Source organism: Monodelphis domestica, chromosome 8, assembly GCF_027887165.1.
Source record: "Monodelphis domestica isolate mMonDom1 chromosome 8, mMonDom1.pri, whole genome shotgun sequence".
Lineage (NCBI taxonomy): Eukaryota > Metazoa > Chordata > Mammalia > Didelphimorphia > Didelphidae > Monodelphis > Monodelphis domestica.
The window spans coordinates 135,448,028-135,463,826 of NC_077234.1; the positions used below are offsets into that span (position 1 = coordinate 135,448,028).

At 34.4% G+C, this 15,799-nt stretch overlaps 1 protein-coding gene across 2 annotated transcripts in view; it reads left to right on the forward strand.

The window, feature by feature from the left end:
• Positions 1–15,799, forward strand: part of NDFIP2 (Nedd4 family interacting protein 2) — a 118,298-nt gene that overhangs the window by 68,026 nt on the left and 34,473 nt on the right. For both annotated transcript variants that reach the window (XM_007501494.3, XM_007501495.3), the window contains one exon: positions 3,916–4,003. In XM_007501494.3, the coding sequence (XP_007501556.1) occupies positions 3,916–4,003 (88 nt within the window). The remainder of the gene's footprint in view (positions 1–3,915; positions 4,004–15,799) is intronic.

Below are 15,799 nucleotides of genomic sequence, written 5' to 3' on the forward strand. Positions count from 1 at the left end.
ATAATGAAGTCATTGATATTGAGAGAGTTAACAGAGGTTCCAGGGACACATTGGTATTTAATCTGGATCTTAGAAGTGAACTAGGATTTGGATTTGTGAAATGGAGGAGGGAAGACAGCAGGAAAGGGGAATAATATGGGCAAAATGTTTAAAAAATTAGGAAACATAAACTATGTATAGACTACTATACTTATCCCTTTTTGCTGCTCTTAGGAAGGTATAAAGTTTAGTAGCAAATTGTGCCCTTGCTATTGCAGTTGTACTATGCATAACATGTTTATATAAAACCAAAGTGAGAGAGTTTAGTTTTGGAGTAATGGGAAATAAGAAATATATAAAGATTAACAAAGATATTTTATTCAGTAACTACAAAGCAGTTTGTATTAATTATGTAATTTAGTGCTCAAAACTCCATAAAATAGTTAGCATAAATATGATTTATCTTTATGACGATCAGAAAATTGAGGCTTAGAGAAATTATAATTTACCTGATGTAGGTTCAGATTATGGAGCATCTTGATAGCCATTTAGAGTAGTTTAACCCTGTTGAAGTAGGAAATAAGGAGGCTATTAAAGTTTTTTGATAGTAATAATATACTATTATAAAGTACTACAAATAACATGTAATTATAATATTCTCTTAATGCCATGATATACTAACGAATCTCAAATTGTCCTTTCTACTTTGACCATGAATTTTCTGCACATTTATTTTGAATACATGCCAAGAAAAAGTGATGCTGAGAAATAACTTTTTTGAGGAATAAATTTTTCTAGGAAATAAACTCTAGACTTAGTGCTAATAATCCTATGCTACTGTCAATACTTGTTTGATTTGTTATTCTCCCTAAACTATCTAAATTTTTTTATCCCTCTTGGTGTCATATTGATAATTCTTTTTTTTTAAATAAGTAGGCATTTATTTCTTTAGTCACTTAGGAATGCTATAGATTTTTAAAAATGAATTCTATTGAAAGATTTCCTGGTTGACACACATCATTCTAAATCAGTCTTTTTAGTAGTATTGCCTTTTGGTTTCAGTAATAAAAGGAAAAAAAGACTGTTTAAGCCTGCAGCCTTTTATTCTTATATTAAAAATGGCCCCATCTATTTGTATATATTACTATAATCCTACAGATTTTATTTGTTTATTAAAATATTTTAATTTTAATTTTTCTCAGTTACATGTAGAAAACACATTTAAACATAAAAAAATTGTTCCAAATTCTCTCCCTCTACTTCCCTCTTGCTGAAACAGCAGTTTGATATAGATTACACATGTGCAGTTATGCAAACCATGTTTTCATATTAGTCATGGTATTTAAAAAAATAGGCCAAAAATGAAAAAAACAAACAAAAAGAAAAATAAAATAAAGTTTAAAAAAGTATGCTTTGATCTTCATTCAGACTCTTATAAGTTCTTTCCTTGTAGATGGATAACATTTTTCATCTTAAGCATTGGAATTGTCTTGGATCATTGTATTGCTGAAAATAGCTAAACCATTTACAGTTGATCATTGTACAGTATTACAGTTATTATTTTCCTGGTTCTGCTCATTTCTCTTTGCCAAAGTTCATTTGAGTCCAGATTTTTTTCTGAGAATATCCCATTAGTCATTTCTTATAGCACAATAGTGTTCCGTCACTTGTTCACATATCATAACTTGTTCAGCCATTCCCCAAATGGGGCATCCCATCCCTTCAATTTCCAATTCTTTGCCATTACAGAAAGAACTGCTGTCAATATTTTTCTATACATAGGTTTCCCCCCACCTTTCCCCCCCCAACCCCCTTCATGTCTTTGGGATACAGACCTAATAGTGGTATTGTTGGGTATATTTAGTTTTATAGCCCTTGGGCATAGTTCCAAAATGCTTTCTAGAATGGTTGAATTAGTTCAGAACTCCACCAATAGTGCATTAGTGTCTCAATTTTCCCATCTCACCTCCATTTTCTTCTTTTCTATCATATTAGCTAATTTTCATGTCTCCAAATAGTAGTGATTTAAAGTTTTTTTCATATGACTATAGAGAGCTTTGATTACTTAATCTGAAAACTGTTCATATTCTTTGACCATATTGGAGAATGGCTTGCATTATTTGATTCAATTCTCTATATATTTGAGAAATGAGGCCTTTATCAGAGAAATTTGCTATAAATTTTTTTCATAGTTATGTTTACTTATATGCCCTTCATCTTATTTTCCCATGTTTATCCTCCTCTGTCTCTTTTTACCCTGTCCATACTTAAAAATGGTTTGCTTCTGTCTACCACCTTCTCTAAACCACCTTTCCTTATATCAGCCCCCTTTTCTTTTATTACCCCTTTCCCTTCCTATTTCTGCTTTTTAAGAAGTTCTTTTTGTAAGTGAATTTTTGTATGTCTTTTAACAGTTGACTATTCTGTCTATAAGACTTTATTTTCTTCATTCTTTTTTTGTACTTCCGTTTCCAAGTTTGTAACTCTTTTTAAACAATTTTCTTGTATCATTTTCATTTCCCAAATTTTTTCCTCTGCCTCTCTTATTTGGTTTTTGAAATCCATTTTGAGTTCTTCTTGGAATTCTAATTTGACCTGTACCAATTCATGATTTTCTTTTTGAATCTTTGGATATAGCAGTTTTTGACTTTGTTATTTTCTTCTGAATTTGTATTTTGATCTCCCCTTTCAACTTGGTAACTTTATAGGGTCAAGTTCTTTTTTGTTGTTGTTTGCTCATTTTCTAGTCTGTTTCTTGACTTTTAACTAAAAAAAAAAAAGTTAAAATTGAGCTCTGCTCCTGGGGTGGAGGGGGCACTGTCCTAAGCTTTTTTTATGTAGCTAAGTCTGTAAGTTTTTAGTTCTTCCTAGATCTTCTTAGATCTCCTTATGGTCTAAAGATAGGTGTTTTTACTCTCTTTTGGCCTATACTCCGGTCTGTGAGCAACCACAAACACATTTTTCCCCACTGTGACCAGAGTCTACACTCCTTATTTTGATTAAATGTGCTTGTGTGCTTGCCCTGAGACTGTAACCCTGGATTGTGCCTTGTATCCGCACATGGGTAATGCCACACTCAGTGCCAACAAAGGAACCACTGTAATCTCTTGACCAGTTGACCAATCCCCTTACCATCTGTGGACTTAGAGTTCTGGAAGATGCTGTCATTGATTCAGTGCCCCTTAGGACAGTTTCTGGCTTGCCTAGGCAAGCCTGCATTGGGCTGTACTTGACTCTCATCTCAGTGTGACAAACTTTCCTGCTGACTTTTTTTCTTTTGTGGAAATTCATTTTGAAGTGTGTCAAGTTTTTTAGAAAGGAATTTGGGAGAGCTCTGACAAGCCTATGCCTTTTCATTGCCATTTATTTAGTTTATATTGAGAGAGAGAGAGAGAGAGACAGACACACAGAGACAGACACATAAAGAGAATATATGGTTTTAAAAATCATGACTAAAAACTCTAAATAAATTGCCATTGGCATGATATGTAACTTTAAAGTTTTACTGAGCTTTTCAGATATTAAAAATGATACTTGATGCTTCTTTGTAATCTAATTTTAAATATTAGGGATAGTTACCTCTATAATTTATTAAAATATTGCATTAGTTTTAAAAATTTTTAAATTTTATCATCTGTAAACTTTTGTTTAACTAGTACACTGTAGTTATTTTTTAAATCTTTATAATTTTATTAATGAAATAAATTAAAATTTTATAATATAAATAACATAAAATTATATCATTTAATTCATTAAATAGTGAAATGTGGAAATTATAATTTCATTAGTAAAATCTTTAAGTTCATAGCTGTTTAACAAAATAAACAACTAATGAAAACAGGCTATATTTGATTATACTGTTGTCATTACATTTAAGACTATCTGTTTTCTATGATTTTAATGGGAAATTTTAATTTAAATGTCCTATAAATTCAGGAAGAAGAGTTTCCTCCAAGAGATGACTTCAGTGATGCAGATCAGCTTAGAGTGGGAAATGATGGTATCTTCATGCTGGCATTTTTCAGTAAGTTATTTTTCATTTCTAAACCACCTTTATAGAGATATCACATCTAAATAGCAATTGCAGACTTTTTTAATAAAACATGGTAGAGAAGAGCAAATATTTTATTTATTTTGGCTATATTTAAGTGCTTTCTAAGAAAAATTATGGAAATATCCATTAATGTTGATGTATTACTTTATTGTCCCCTCCCTGCACAATCTTTAAGAATAACTACAAAAGATACTAAAAATGTCATTGATGTAGATGTGAAAGAAGCAGAAACACTTTTGGAAATTATATCCTACAGTAGAACACATTATTGTAGTTTTAGAATTGACTGAAAGATGCAGAAAATATAAGATCCATCTCATTATTGACAACAAAAAAAAATTTGTTTCCATTAACCAAAATATAGCTTTAAAGACTCTATTCCAACAATTTCTTTAATGCTTATGTCAGTTAGTTAGCTTCAACAAGCATTTGTTGAAGTGTTTTCTCTGTGCTCTAGGTACTTTAAGTAGAAAGAGAAGTCAAGACAAGGCAGTAGGCATTTATTAAATGCTTTGTGTGTGCCATGCATGTGCTAAGAGTTCAGAATATGCAGAAAAGACGAGCTGTCCTTGCCCTCACATTTTTAACTGGGGAGAAGTATGGAAACAACTATGTACATGTAAGATATATACAGAGTAAATTGGAGGTAAAGAACCAGAAAAAAAAATCCTTTTGGAAGATAAGATTGAAGAGTCAAATCCTAACAAGAGAAAGAAGTCAATAAAAAGAATATTCCAGGAATAAAGGCAGCCAGTAAAAATGTCCACAATTTGGAGATGTAGTGTTTTGTTGAGAAAAAGCAAGAAGACTAGATCATAGAGTATATTGGTGGAGTTTTGTAATAAGAAGGCTATAAAGGTAGGAAGGCATGAGCTGATTAGGACCCCTACCAGATAATGACTGTGTCAGAAGAGAAAAGGGAACCTATATAAGATGCTGCAAAGGTAGAAACCAGAGGACTTGGCAACAGATTGGAAATGTGGGTTCAGTGAGAGGGAGGAGTTGAGAATGAGAGAAATACCTTGTGGACTTGGATGACTGAAGGATGGTGATACCCTTGACAATGATAGGGAAGTTATGAAACAAAATAAAAAGGTCCTTAACCTCATGGAACTTATATTGTACTGTGGGGAAAGAACATTTATAAAGATCAGTAATTTTAAGTGTATATATGGATCTACACTTAAAAAAAATATATATATATATATATATATATAAGTTTCTGGTAGGGAGTGGTGACTAACAACTGTTCGGGTATGGGACATATCTCTTTTAGGAGATAATCACTTAAGCTAAACCTTAAAAGGATCCAGGATTTCCAAAAAATAGAAGTAAAGGGCAGGATATACAAAAAGATACAATGTTACATGTGGAGAAATTAGCAAGTAAGGCAGTTTGGTTAGAAAGTAGAGTGCTTGATGGAGAGTGATGTGAAATCTAGAAAGTTAGGGTTGAACCAGATCCTGCAGGGCTTTAAAAGTTAGCCAAATGAGTTGTTATTTTATCCTAGAGGCAATAAGGAGCCAATGAAGCTTTCTGGATAGAAGATTGGCAATTTCAGATCTGTGCTTTAGGAAGCTGTAGGAAGACTGGGAAGGTAGAAACTAGATTCAGAAAGATGAAATAGGAGCTTATTTCTGAGTGTGATGAAGTAGGATTTGGGGATTTTAAAATAAGATGAGAGGGCTTGTTTTTTTTATTGTATACAAGGTACTGTGGTAAGTGCTGAGGATACAAATAAGAAAAAGCAAGAAAATCCCTACCCTCAAAGAAACTTTGACAAGCAAAAGATTGAGGAAAGAGAGGTCTGATCTGAGCATGTGGATTTATTAAGAAGTACATGCCAATCACCTAACAAATCAGGACCAAGCCCTTTCCTCAGTTAAGGGCTGGTCCCCAAATACAGGGGAAGGCATGCTTTTATAAATTAAAAACAAATAATCAAATAACACCAATAAATTAAAAGAAAACAATACATCATTAGATAATCTAATTTCTAATTGGATAAAGGATTAGGGACTTTCCAAGTTGGGAGAGTGAGGGTGAAAAGGTGTAATTCCCTGAATTCAGGAAGAGGTATCTCATTCCTCCCCAAGTATCTGAAAGCAATCAAAGGAAGATGGAAATAATATATGATTCGTCAGGATGGGGTCAGTTTCAAATGAAACATATAGGTTGCTTGGGATGTACAATTATGAGAACACTCCTTATATCGGTCTTTGGATCTGACTGTTTCTGGTCAACATAATTTAGGTTTTTGGTTAAGGGTCTCTATACAGCAGGTTCAATGGTCTAATTTCTTAGTCATGTAGAGATAAGTTCAAACAGTGCAGTCAGATTTTTTTCCCAATTCTCACAATTGAATAAATTTTTCTCACAAGACAAAAGTTGAACTGGACCTATAATTGACTAGAAAGGAAACTAAGGTAGCTTCAGAATTGAATCACAACATGGAGTCAGTGTGTTTCACTTAGTTGCCACAATTAACCACTTACTGTCCTTTCACACTTTGAAAACATCAAATTAACATTACATATATTGTATTGTGTTTTCATTTATTCTGTTGAACATTTCCCAGTCACATTTTTTTTTAATAAACCCTTACCTTACGTCTTGGAGTCAATACTGTGTCCTGGCTCCAAGGCAGAAGAGTGGTAAGGGCTAGGCAATGGGGGTCAAGTGACTTGTCCAGGGTCACTCAGCTGGGAACTGTCTGAGGCCAGATTTGAACCTACGACCTCCCATCTCTAGGCCTGACTCTCAATCCACTGAGCTACCCAGCTGCCCTGCCCCAGTCACATTTTAATCAAGATTCTGCTGCTTTGGAAGTTTTTTTGAGTTTGACACCTCTTCTTTACAATAAAACTTGCCTACTGTTGTTAAATTAATGGGAATAAGTATTACAAATCTGAATATTAGTTCACTACTTAACCTCAGTTACTCCTTCACTGGAAGCTGGACATTTCCAAAATTCTATTCTTAGATATTTTCATAGTTCTATTTTACTTCACACAGTGACAATAATAAATATTTCCTATCTTTCAAGTCCTCAGTTATACCTGATTGGCATTTCCCATTTATAACACATGACTATTTTCATGTTAACTTTGTCACCCCAAATGTCTTCAGACACTGAAGGGTATATGCTTACTAAATATTTGAGTTGAATAGAGGTGAGAAACAAATTACCTCAAATTTGAAAAAGAAGTGGGGCTAACATGGTTGAAATAACTGGATTTCCTGGGAGGGCTGAGTAATTTCATAAGTATAGGGAAATCTTGAGGTGGAAATCCCATTTTGTCAATGCAGATTGATAGTTTTCTGTAAGTTAAAGATTATGAGATTACTTGAGGGATTCAAAGGTTAATAACTATTATTTGTCAGAGAGAGGAATTAAACTTGGGTCTTATTGAGTCTAAGGCTAGTCTTTTATTCACAGTATTAAAGTTCTCTGCCTATTATGATTTCTTATGTATATAGAAGTTCCCAATTTAGTTTTTGACTTAGAATAGTGAAAACATTGGACATAGAAATTTCATCTTTCCGATTTAAAATTCATATATTCATGACTATAACTTTAAATTTACCTAATTTTCAAGTGCTAAATAAAAAGTTAAGGTTTCATAGTTTCTAGGTCTGATTTTAGAGTGCTGATTTTAATAATTTACCTTATTGCTCTGTTCTGCTACCTCCCCAACTCTGAGGTCTAGTGTCCTTAACCTTGCTTTTTCTTGAACAAGACATTCCGTCTCCTAAATCTGGACATTTTCATTGGATGTCTCTTATGCTTGGATTTCTTTCCTACTTCATCTCTGCATTTTCTTCAAGTCCCAGCTAAAATTTCATCTTCCAGGAGTAGCTGGGTGGCTCAGTTGATTGAGAACCAGTCCTAGAGACAGGAGGTCTGAGGTTCATATCTGGCCTCTTACACTTCCTAGCTGTGTGACCCTGGGCAAGTCTCTTAACACCCATTGCCTAGCCCTTACTGCTCTTCTGCTTTGGAATCCAGTAACCTTGGAATACCAATACTTGATTCTAAGATGGAAGTTAATGGTTTAAAACAAAACAAAACAAAACAAGAAACTTAAAATTCCATATTCCATTGATAACTTTTCCCAATCCCTCTTAATTCTAGTGCCTTCCCACTTTTGATTATTTCCAATTCATTATGTACATCTGTATATTGTGGAAGAGGCATGAAGGAAGAGAGAATTTCATGCATGTAAAACAAAGTAAAGGACCTCAGCTGTCAATCAAGAAAGAACATTCCAAATAGAATGTTCCCAGAAAAGTCAGTTGGAGAGTCAAGCCAGGCTGAAGGGGGAAGAAGCTCTTGATCTCGACCCCTGTTAGCTTCTGTCCTAGGCTGAAGGACCCTTGGGGGGCGGGGGCGGGGGCTTCTGAAGCTAGGCTGAGAAGAAATTAACTTTTTTTGGTGGCTTAGAGTGTCAAGAACTGATTGTATATTTGAGATTTGAGTTTGAAGAAAGAAGAAAGAAGAGTACATAGTTGTCCTCCCATCTTCATGACAGATTTTTTGTGTTACAGTTGTGACAGGACTGACATTTCTCAAAATCCTCCTAACCCTCCTTATAGATTAGGGACAACCCTATGCCTCTCACCTCAATTTCCATCCTTGTCCTGTTTTTCCCAATAAACCCCCTTACTTGAGAAAGGAAGAGAAAGGAGTTTTTCTTCTCTAAACCTCAAAGTACACCTCTGAATTACTTAGAAGGGTGGTTGATTAACAGGGGGGAGGAGATGAGAGGCAGGAGGGTGTGGGTGGAAAACTGGGAGTTGAAGGGTGGATGGTAGGAAATATCTTGATCTGTTAGCCATCAGTAGTGATCAATAGACAACCGCAGAGTATCCCCTCTAGTAGTATCTCTCTATATCTCAGAAGTATCTCTATCTCCATTACAACTAGGCATAGATTTCCCCTAATATCACTCTAGTCAAGCCAGAGTATCATATATTACAACTAGAACTATATCTCCAGAGATTATCTTTCTAATACAATATATGCTCATATATAGCATGTAAACACACTCTCAGATATATGTGCTCAGATATATTTTTGGCCAAATTAATTATAAATCTATTTCTAAGTTGTTATATTACATGAATTTATATTTAAATGTTATAATTCTTTATATGATTTCAGGGTTATACAAAGAAAGGCACATATAACAATCAATTATTTACTTCTAACATAAAGGATATTATTATTTTTTTATTTATGTTATTGAAGTTTTTATTAACATTAGTCTAGGATGATCAGATCTTTAAAATATCATCTCTTTACTGGATTTTTTTAGAAAATAAAGACAAAGTCATAAGATAGAAAAGACCTCCAAAATCTATCGCATCACCCATGCCTTGAGCTGGATCATTCCATCGATGATATTTTAAAATTAATAAGCCAACCTGAACTGACTGAAAGGATGATGGGCTCACATTAGAGTGAATCCACATGGAGAGCTACAAAGGGACACAGGCCTAGAGACATTTAGGTAAATATAGACTTTAATAAAGTCACAAGGATTTACTAATACAAACCTCTCTAGGTATGTTTTCTTTTTTTTTTTTAATTTTATTTAATCGAATTTAGAACATTATTCCTTGGTTACAAGAGTCATGTTCTTTCCCTCCCTCCCCTCCCCAACCCTTCCCATAGCCGACACACAATTTCACTGCCTATTATATGTGTCCTTGATCAGAACCTATTTCCATGTTGTTGATGTTTGCACTACAATGTTCATTTAAAGTCTACATCCCTAACCATATACCCCTTGACCCAGGTAATCAAGCAGTTGTTTTTCTTTGGTGTTTTTACCGCCACAGTTTTCCTATGAGTGTGGATAGTGTTCTTTCTCATAGATCCCTCCAAGTTGTTCATGATCACTGCATTGTCACTAATGGAGAAGTCTATTACATTCGATTGTACCACAGTGGATAAGTCTCTGGATCTGCTCCTTTTGCTCTGAATCAATTCTTGGAGGTCATTCCAGTTCACATGGAATTCCTCCAGTTCGTTATTCCTTTGAGCACAGTAGAACTCCATCACCAACATATACCACAATTTGTTCAGCCATTCCCCCATTTTCCAATTTTTTGCCACCACAAACAGCGCAGCTATGAATATTCTTGTTCAAGTCTTTTTCCTTAGTATCTCTTTGGGGGTATAATCCTAGCAGTGCTATGACTGGATCAAAGGGCAGACAGTCTTTTAGCACCCTTTGGGTATAGTTCCAAATTTCCCTCCAGAATGGTTGGATCAATTTACAACTCCTCCAGCAGTGCATTAATGTCCCAACTCTTCCACATCCCCTCCAGCATTCATTACTTTCCATAGCTGTCATGTTAGCCAATCTGCTAGGTGTGAGGTGATACCTCAGAGTTGTTTTGATTTGCATTTCTCTAATTATAAGAGATTTAGAACACATTTTTATGTGTTTATTAATAGTTTTGATTTCTTTAACTGAGAATTGCCTATTCTTGGCCCTTGCCCATTTATCAATTGGAGAATGGCTTGATTTTTTTTGTAAAATTGATTTAACTCTTTATAAATATGAGTAATTAGACCTTTGTCAGAGGTTTTTGTTATGAAGATTGTTTCCCAATTTGTGGCTTCCCTTCTAATTTTGGTTGCAATGGTTTTGTTTGTATCAAAGCTTTTTAATTTGATGTAATCAAAATTATTTATTTTATATTTTGTGATTTTTTTCCTAACTCTTGCTTGGTTTTAAAGTCTTTCCTTTCCCAAAGATCTGACATGTATATTATTCTGTGTTCCTCTAATTTACTCATAGTTTCCTTCTTTATATTCAAGTCATTCACCCATTCTGAGTTTATCTTGGTGTAGGGTGTGATATGTTAATCCAAGCCTAATCTCTCCCATACTGTCTTCCAATTTTTCTAGCAGTTTTTATCAAATAGTGTATTTTGGTATTTGGGATCTTTGGGCTTTATCATAGACTGTCTTGCTGAGGTCACTTACCCCAAGACTTATTCCACTGATCCTCCTCTCTGTCTCTTAGCCAGTACCATATTGTTTTGATGACCACTGCTTTATCGTATAGCTTGAGATCTGGGACTGCAAGGCCACATTCCTTTGCATTTTTTCATTATTTATTATTATTATCATTATTCTTAGATTATTATTACATATCCTTGATTTTTTGTTCTTCCAAATGAACTTTGTTATAGTTTTTTTTTTCCAAATTCAGTAAAATAGTTTTTTGGTAGTTCAATGGGTATGGCACTAAATAAGTAAATTAATTTGGGTAGGATTGTCATTTTTAATTGTGTGGAGAGTGTTTTGTAGTTCTGTTCATATAGTTCCTGTGTGTGTCTCAGCAGAAAGATTCCTAAATATTTTATATTGTCTAAGGTGATTTTAAATGGAATTTAAATGGAATTCTTGCTGCTGAGATGTGTTGGAAATATATAGAAAAGCTGATGACTTATGTGGGTTTATTTTGTATCCTGCAACTTTGCTAAAGTTGTTCATTATTTCAACTCGCTTTTTAGTTGATTCTGTAGAATTCTTTAAGGAGACCATCATATCATCTGCAAAGAGTGATAACTTGGTCTCCTCATTGCCTATTTTAATACCTTCAATTTCTTTTCCTTCTCTAATTGCTACTGCTAGTGTTTCTAGTACAATGTTAAATAATAGAGGTGATAATGGGCATCCTTATTTCACTCCTGATCTTATTGGGAAGTCTTCTAGTTTATCCCCATTGCAGATAATGTTTGCTGATAGTTTTAGATATATACTGTTTATTATTTTTAGGGAAGGCCCTTTTATTCCTATGCTTTCTAGTGTTTTCAATAGGAATGGGTGTTGTATTTTATCAAAGGCTTTTTCTGTATCTATTGAGATAATCGTGATTTTTGTCAGTTTGCTCATTAATATTGTCCATTATGTGGATGGTTTTCCTACTATTGAACCATCCTTGCATTCCTGGTATAAATCCTACCTGCTCATAATGAATAACCTTTGTGATCATTTGCTGGAGTCTTTTTTTAGTATCCTATTTAAGATTTTTGCATCTTTGTTCAGTAAGGAGATTGGTCTGTAGTTTTCTTTCTTTCTCTGTTTTTGACCTGCCTGGCTTTGGAATCAGTACCATATTTGTGTCATAAAAAGAATTTGCTAGAACTCTTGCTTATTCTGTCAAATAAATTGTATAATATTGGGATTAGTTGTTCTTTGAATATTTGATAGAATTCATTTGTGAATCCATCTGGTCCTGGGGATTTTTTCTTAGGAAATTCTTTGATGGCTTGTTCAATTTCTTTTTCTTTATTGGGTCATTTAGGCATTTTCTTTTTCCCTCTGTGAGTCATGGCAATTTATATTTTTGTAAATATGCCATATTTATTGACATATAATTGGGCATAATAATTTTTAATGTTTGCCTTAATTTCCTCTTCATTAGAGATGAGGTCTCCCTTTTCATCTTGGATACTGTCAATTTGGTTTTCTTTCCTTTTTTTAATTAGATTGACTAGTACTTTGTCTATTTTATTCCTTTTTTTCAAAGTACCAGCTTTTAATCTTATTTATTAAATCAATAGCTTTTTTATTTTCAATTTTATTAATTTCTCCTTTGATTTTTAGGATCTCTGATTTACTCTTCATCTGAAGATTTTTAATTTGTTCACTTTCTAGTTTTTTAAATTTGCATGCCCAATTCATTGATTTCTGCCCTCCTTAATTTGTTAATATATGAACTCAAGTATATAAATTTCCCCCTGAGTAGTGCTTTGCCTGCAACCCATAGATTTTGAAAAGATGTCTCATCATTGTCATTTTCTTCAATGAAATTATTAATTCTTTCTTTGATTTGTTTTTTAACTAATTGATTTTAGAGAATTATATTGTTTAATTTCCAATCAATTTTTGATTTATCTCTCCATGTACCCTTACTAATTATTATTTTCATTGCATTGTGGTCTTAGAAGGTTGTATTTATTATTTCTGCCCTTTGTACTTTTTTGCAATGTTTTTATGCCCTAGTACATAGTCAATCTTTATAAATGTACCATGCACTGCTGAAAAGATAGGTATATTTCTTTTTGTTCCCATTTATTTTTCTCCACATATCTATTAACTCTAAATTTTTCTAAGATTTCATTCACTTCTTTTACCTCTTTTTTATTTATTTTTTTGGTTTGATTTATCTAGTTCTGATAGAGGAAGGTTCAGGTCTCCCACTAGTATAGTTTTTCTATATATTTCATCCTTGAGCTCTACTAGTTTCTCCTTTAGAAATCTGAATGCTTATGCAATTTGGTACATACATGTTGAGTACTGATATTTCCTCATTGTCTATACTGCCCTTTAACCGGATTTGATTATCTTTTCTATCTCTTTTGACTAGATCTATTTTTAGTTTGGCTTTGTCAGATATCATGATTGCAACTCTTGCCTTCTTTTTATCAATTGATGCCCAATAATTTGGCTCCATCCTCTTACTTTTACCCTATGTGTAGAGAGAACTTCATGCATGCAAGACAGAAAGCTGAGGGCATCATCTGTCAATCAAGGTGAACATTCCAAATAGAATGTTAACAGAAAAGTCAGTTGGAGAGTCAAGCCAGGCTGAAGGGGGAAGAAGCTCTTGATCTCGACCCCTGTTAGCTTCTGTCCTAGGCTGTAGGACCCTTGGGTGGGGGGATTCTGGAGCTAGGCTGAAAAGAAATTAAATTTTTTTAGTGGCTTAGAGTATGAAGAACTGATTGTATATTTGAGATTTGAGTTTGAAGGAAGAAGGAAGAAGATTAAAGAGTTGTTCTCCCATCTTCATGACAGATTTTTGTGTCACAGCTGTGATAGGACTGATATTTCCTAAAATCTCCTAACCCTCCTTATAGACTAGGGACAACCTTATCCCTCTCACCTCAATTTCCTGAGAAGGAGGGAAAAAAGTATCTTCCCTAAACCTCACAATTCACCTTTGAATTACTTAGAAGGGTGGCTGACTAACAGGGGGGAGGGGAAGAGAGGCAGGAGGCAGGAGGGCGTGGGTGGAAAACTGGGAGGTGAAGGGTGGATGGTAGAAAATATCTTGATCTGTTAGCCATCAGTAGTGATCAATAGGCAACCCCAGAGTATCCCCTCTAGTAGTATATCTCTCAAAAATATCTCTATCTCCATTCCAATTAGGCACCCTGAGGTTTCCCCTAGTATCTCTCTAGTCTCTGCCAGAGTATCTCATTTATTGCTACCAGAAATATCTCTTAGATTATATTTCTCATACAATTGGCACCTCAAAGACTGACTGAACCCCACAATACTTTGAAAGGCAGAGTAGGAAAGAGGGAAGATGTTCAAGGACATTATTTGTGGAACTGTGATTGTGGCTATCATTGCTTAGAATGAGCCATATGTTCATGGAATCTATTGATTATATAGGCCACATAACATGGTCTGTTTTGAAGTTGCCATTCCATTCCTCTGGCAGGTCCTGGCTCAAGTGTATGTGCTCTGAATGACTGTCTTGCAGACTCTTAAAGAAGATCTTTAGATTTGTGATTCCCCTTAAGGCAGAAAAGATACTGGCTATTGATAACAATCTGTAAAGCATGATTAAGACTGTGTTTGAGCAATAGATTAAGGAGAAAAGGCTAGATCAGGTTGTGGGCAAGGACAATGGACAAACAGATGGGGTATCTAAGGAAAATGAAGGTGACAATGAGTTACAAGCCTGACTGAACCTGAGAAAATCTGTCCTTTAAAAGAAGTCACTAATTTATCATCAACTGCAGGCATATTGCAGTCTAAGGTCCATAGGCAATTCACCCCAAAGGAACTCGAATCTATAAAAAGCCGTTTCCCGAAATTTGTAGAAAATCCTTTCAAATCCCAGAAGGAGCTGAAACGTGCTTTCAGGATCTTTGATCCTGATTTTGAAGATGTAGAGTTCCTACTAGCAGAACTGTTCAGTCCCCACCAACAAAGGCAATTCTTAGAAAAGACAAGATCTGATAGCAATTTAACTAGCTGGCGTACTGTGGAGCAAAGGGTTCATATGGACTTTGCTAACCCTACTAGTATGTCCTACCTAAGAAAATTCAGGGAGGACTTGCTTTAGGTTATAAAACAATGCTGTTCAAAACCAAAGCATGGGTGAGGTTTGATAAGATCTTGAAGAATAATGGGGAACATCCTGCCACATACATAGACTGTCAGAGATGGCAGATTCCATTTTGAGAATAGAAGCTGATAGTGAAGAATCTGTTAGCCACGTCCATAGGCAATTTCTAAGGGGTTGCACACCTAATTAAAAAAATTTTTTTTGAAACACTATTTCCCTAAGTATGACTCAGTTGGCCTGATAGAATTGCGTGAGACAGCAAGTTACTTGCATGAGAATGAGTCAGAACCAAGTAAACAAGTCCAAGACCTAAAAGAAAAATTGGAAATGACAAAGAATAATCTTAAACAAAAGGAGATTGAAGAAATCAAGAGGCTAAACATGGTTAAGACTTACACATCTAGTTACAAGAAACCAAGTTACAAGGAAAAACCAGTTCAGAGAGAGACTAGGGAATGTTTCTTTTGCCACAAAAAAGGTCACTTGATTAAAATTTGTTTTTTAAAGAAGAAACATGAGATTAATAACAAGAACACACAAAATTCACAAACTTGGTACAAAAAGTCCTCTTGCTGCTCTCACTGCATGTTAAAATCTTCAAAGTAAGTTAACAATTTGTATGACATGCAACATGCCATTAACTCTGGAGCAAAACCTA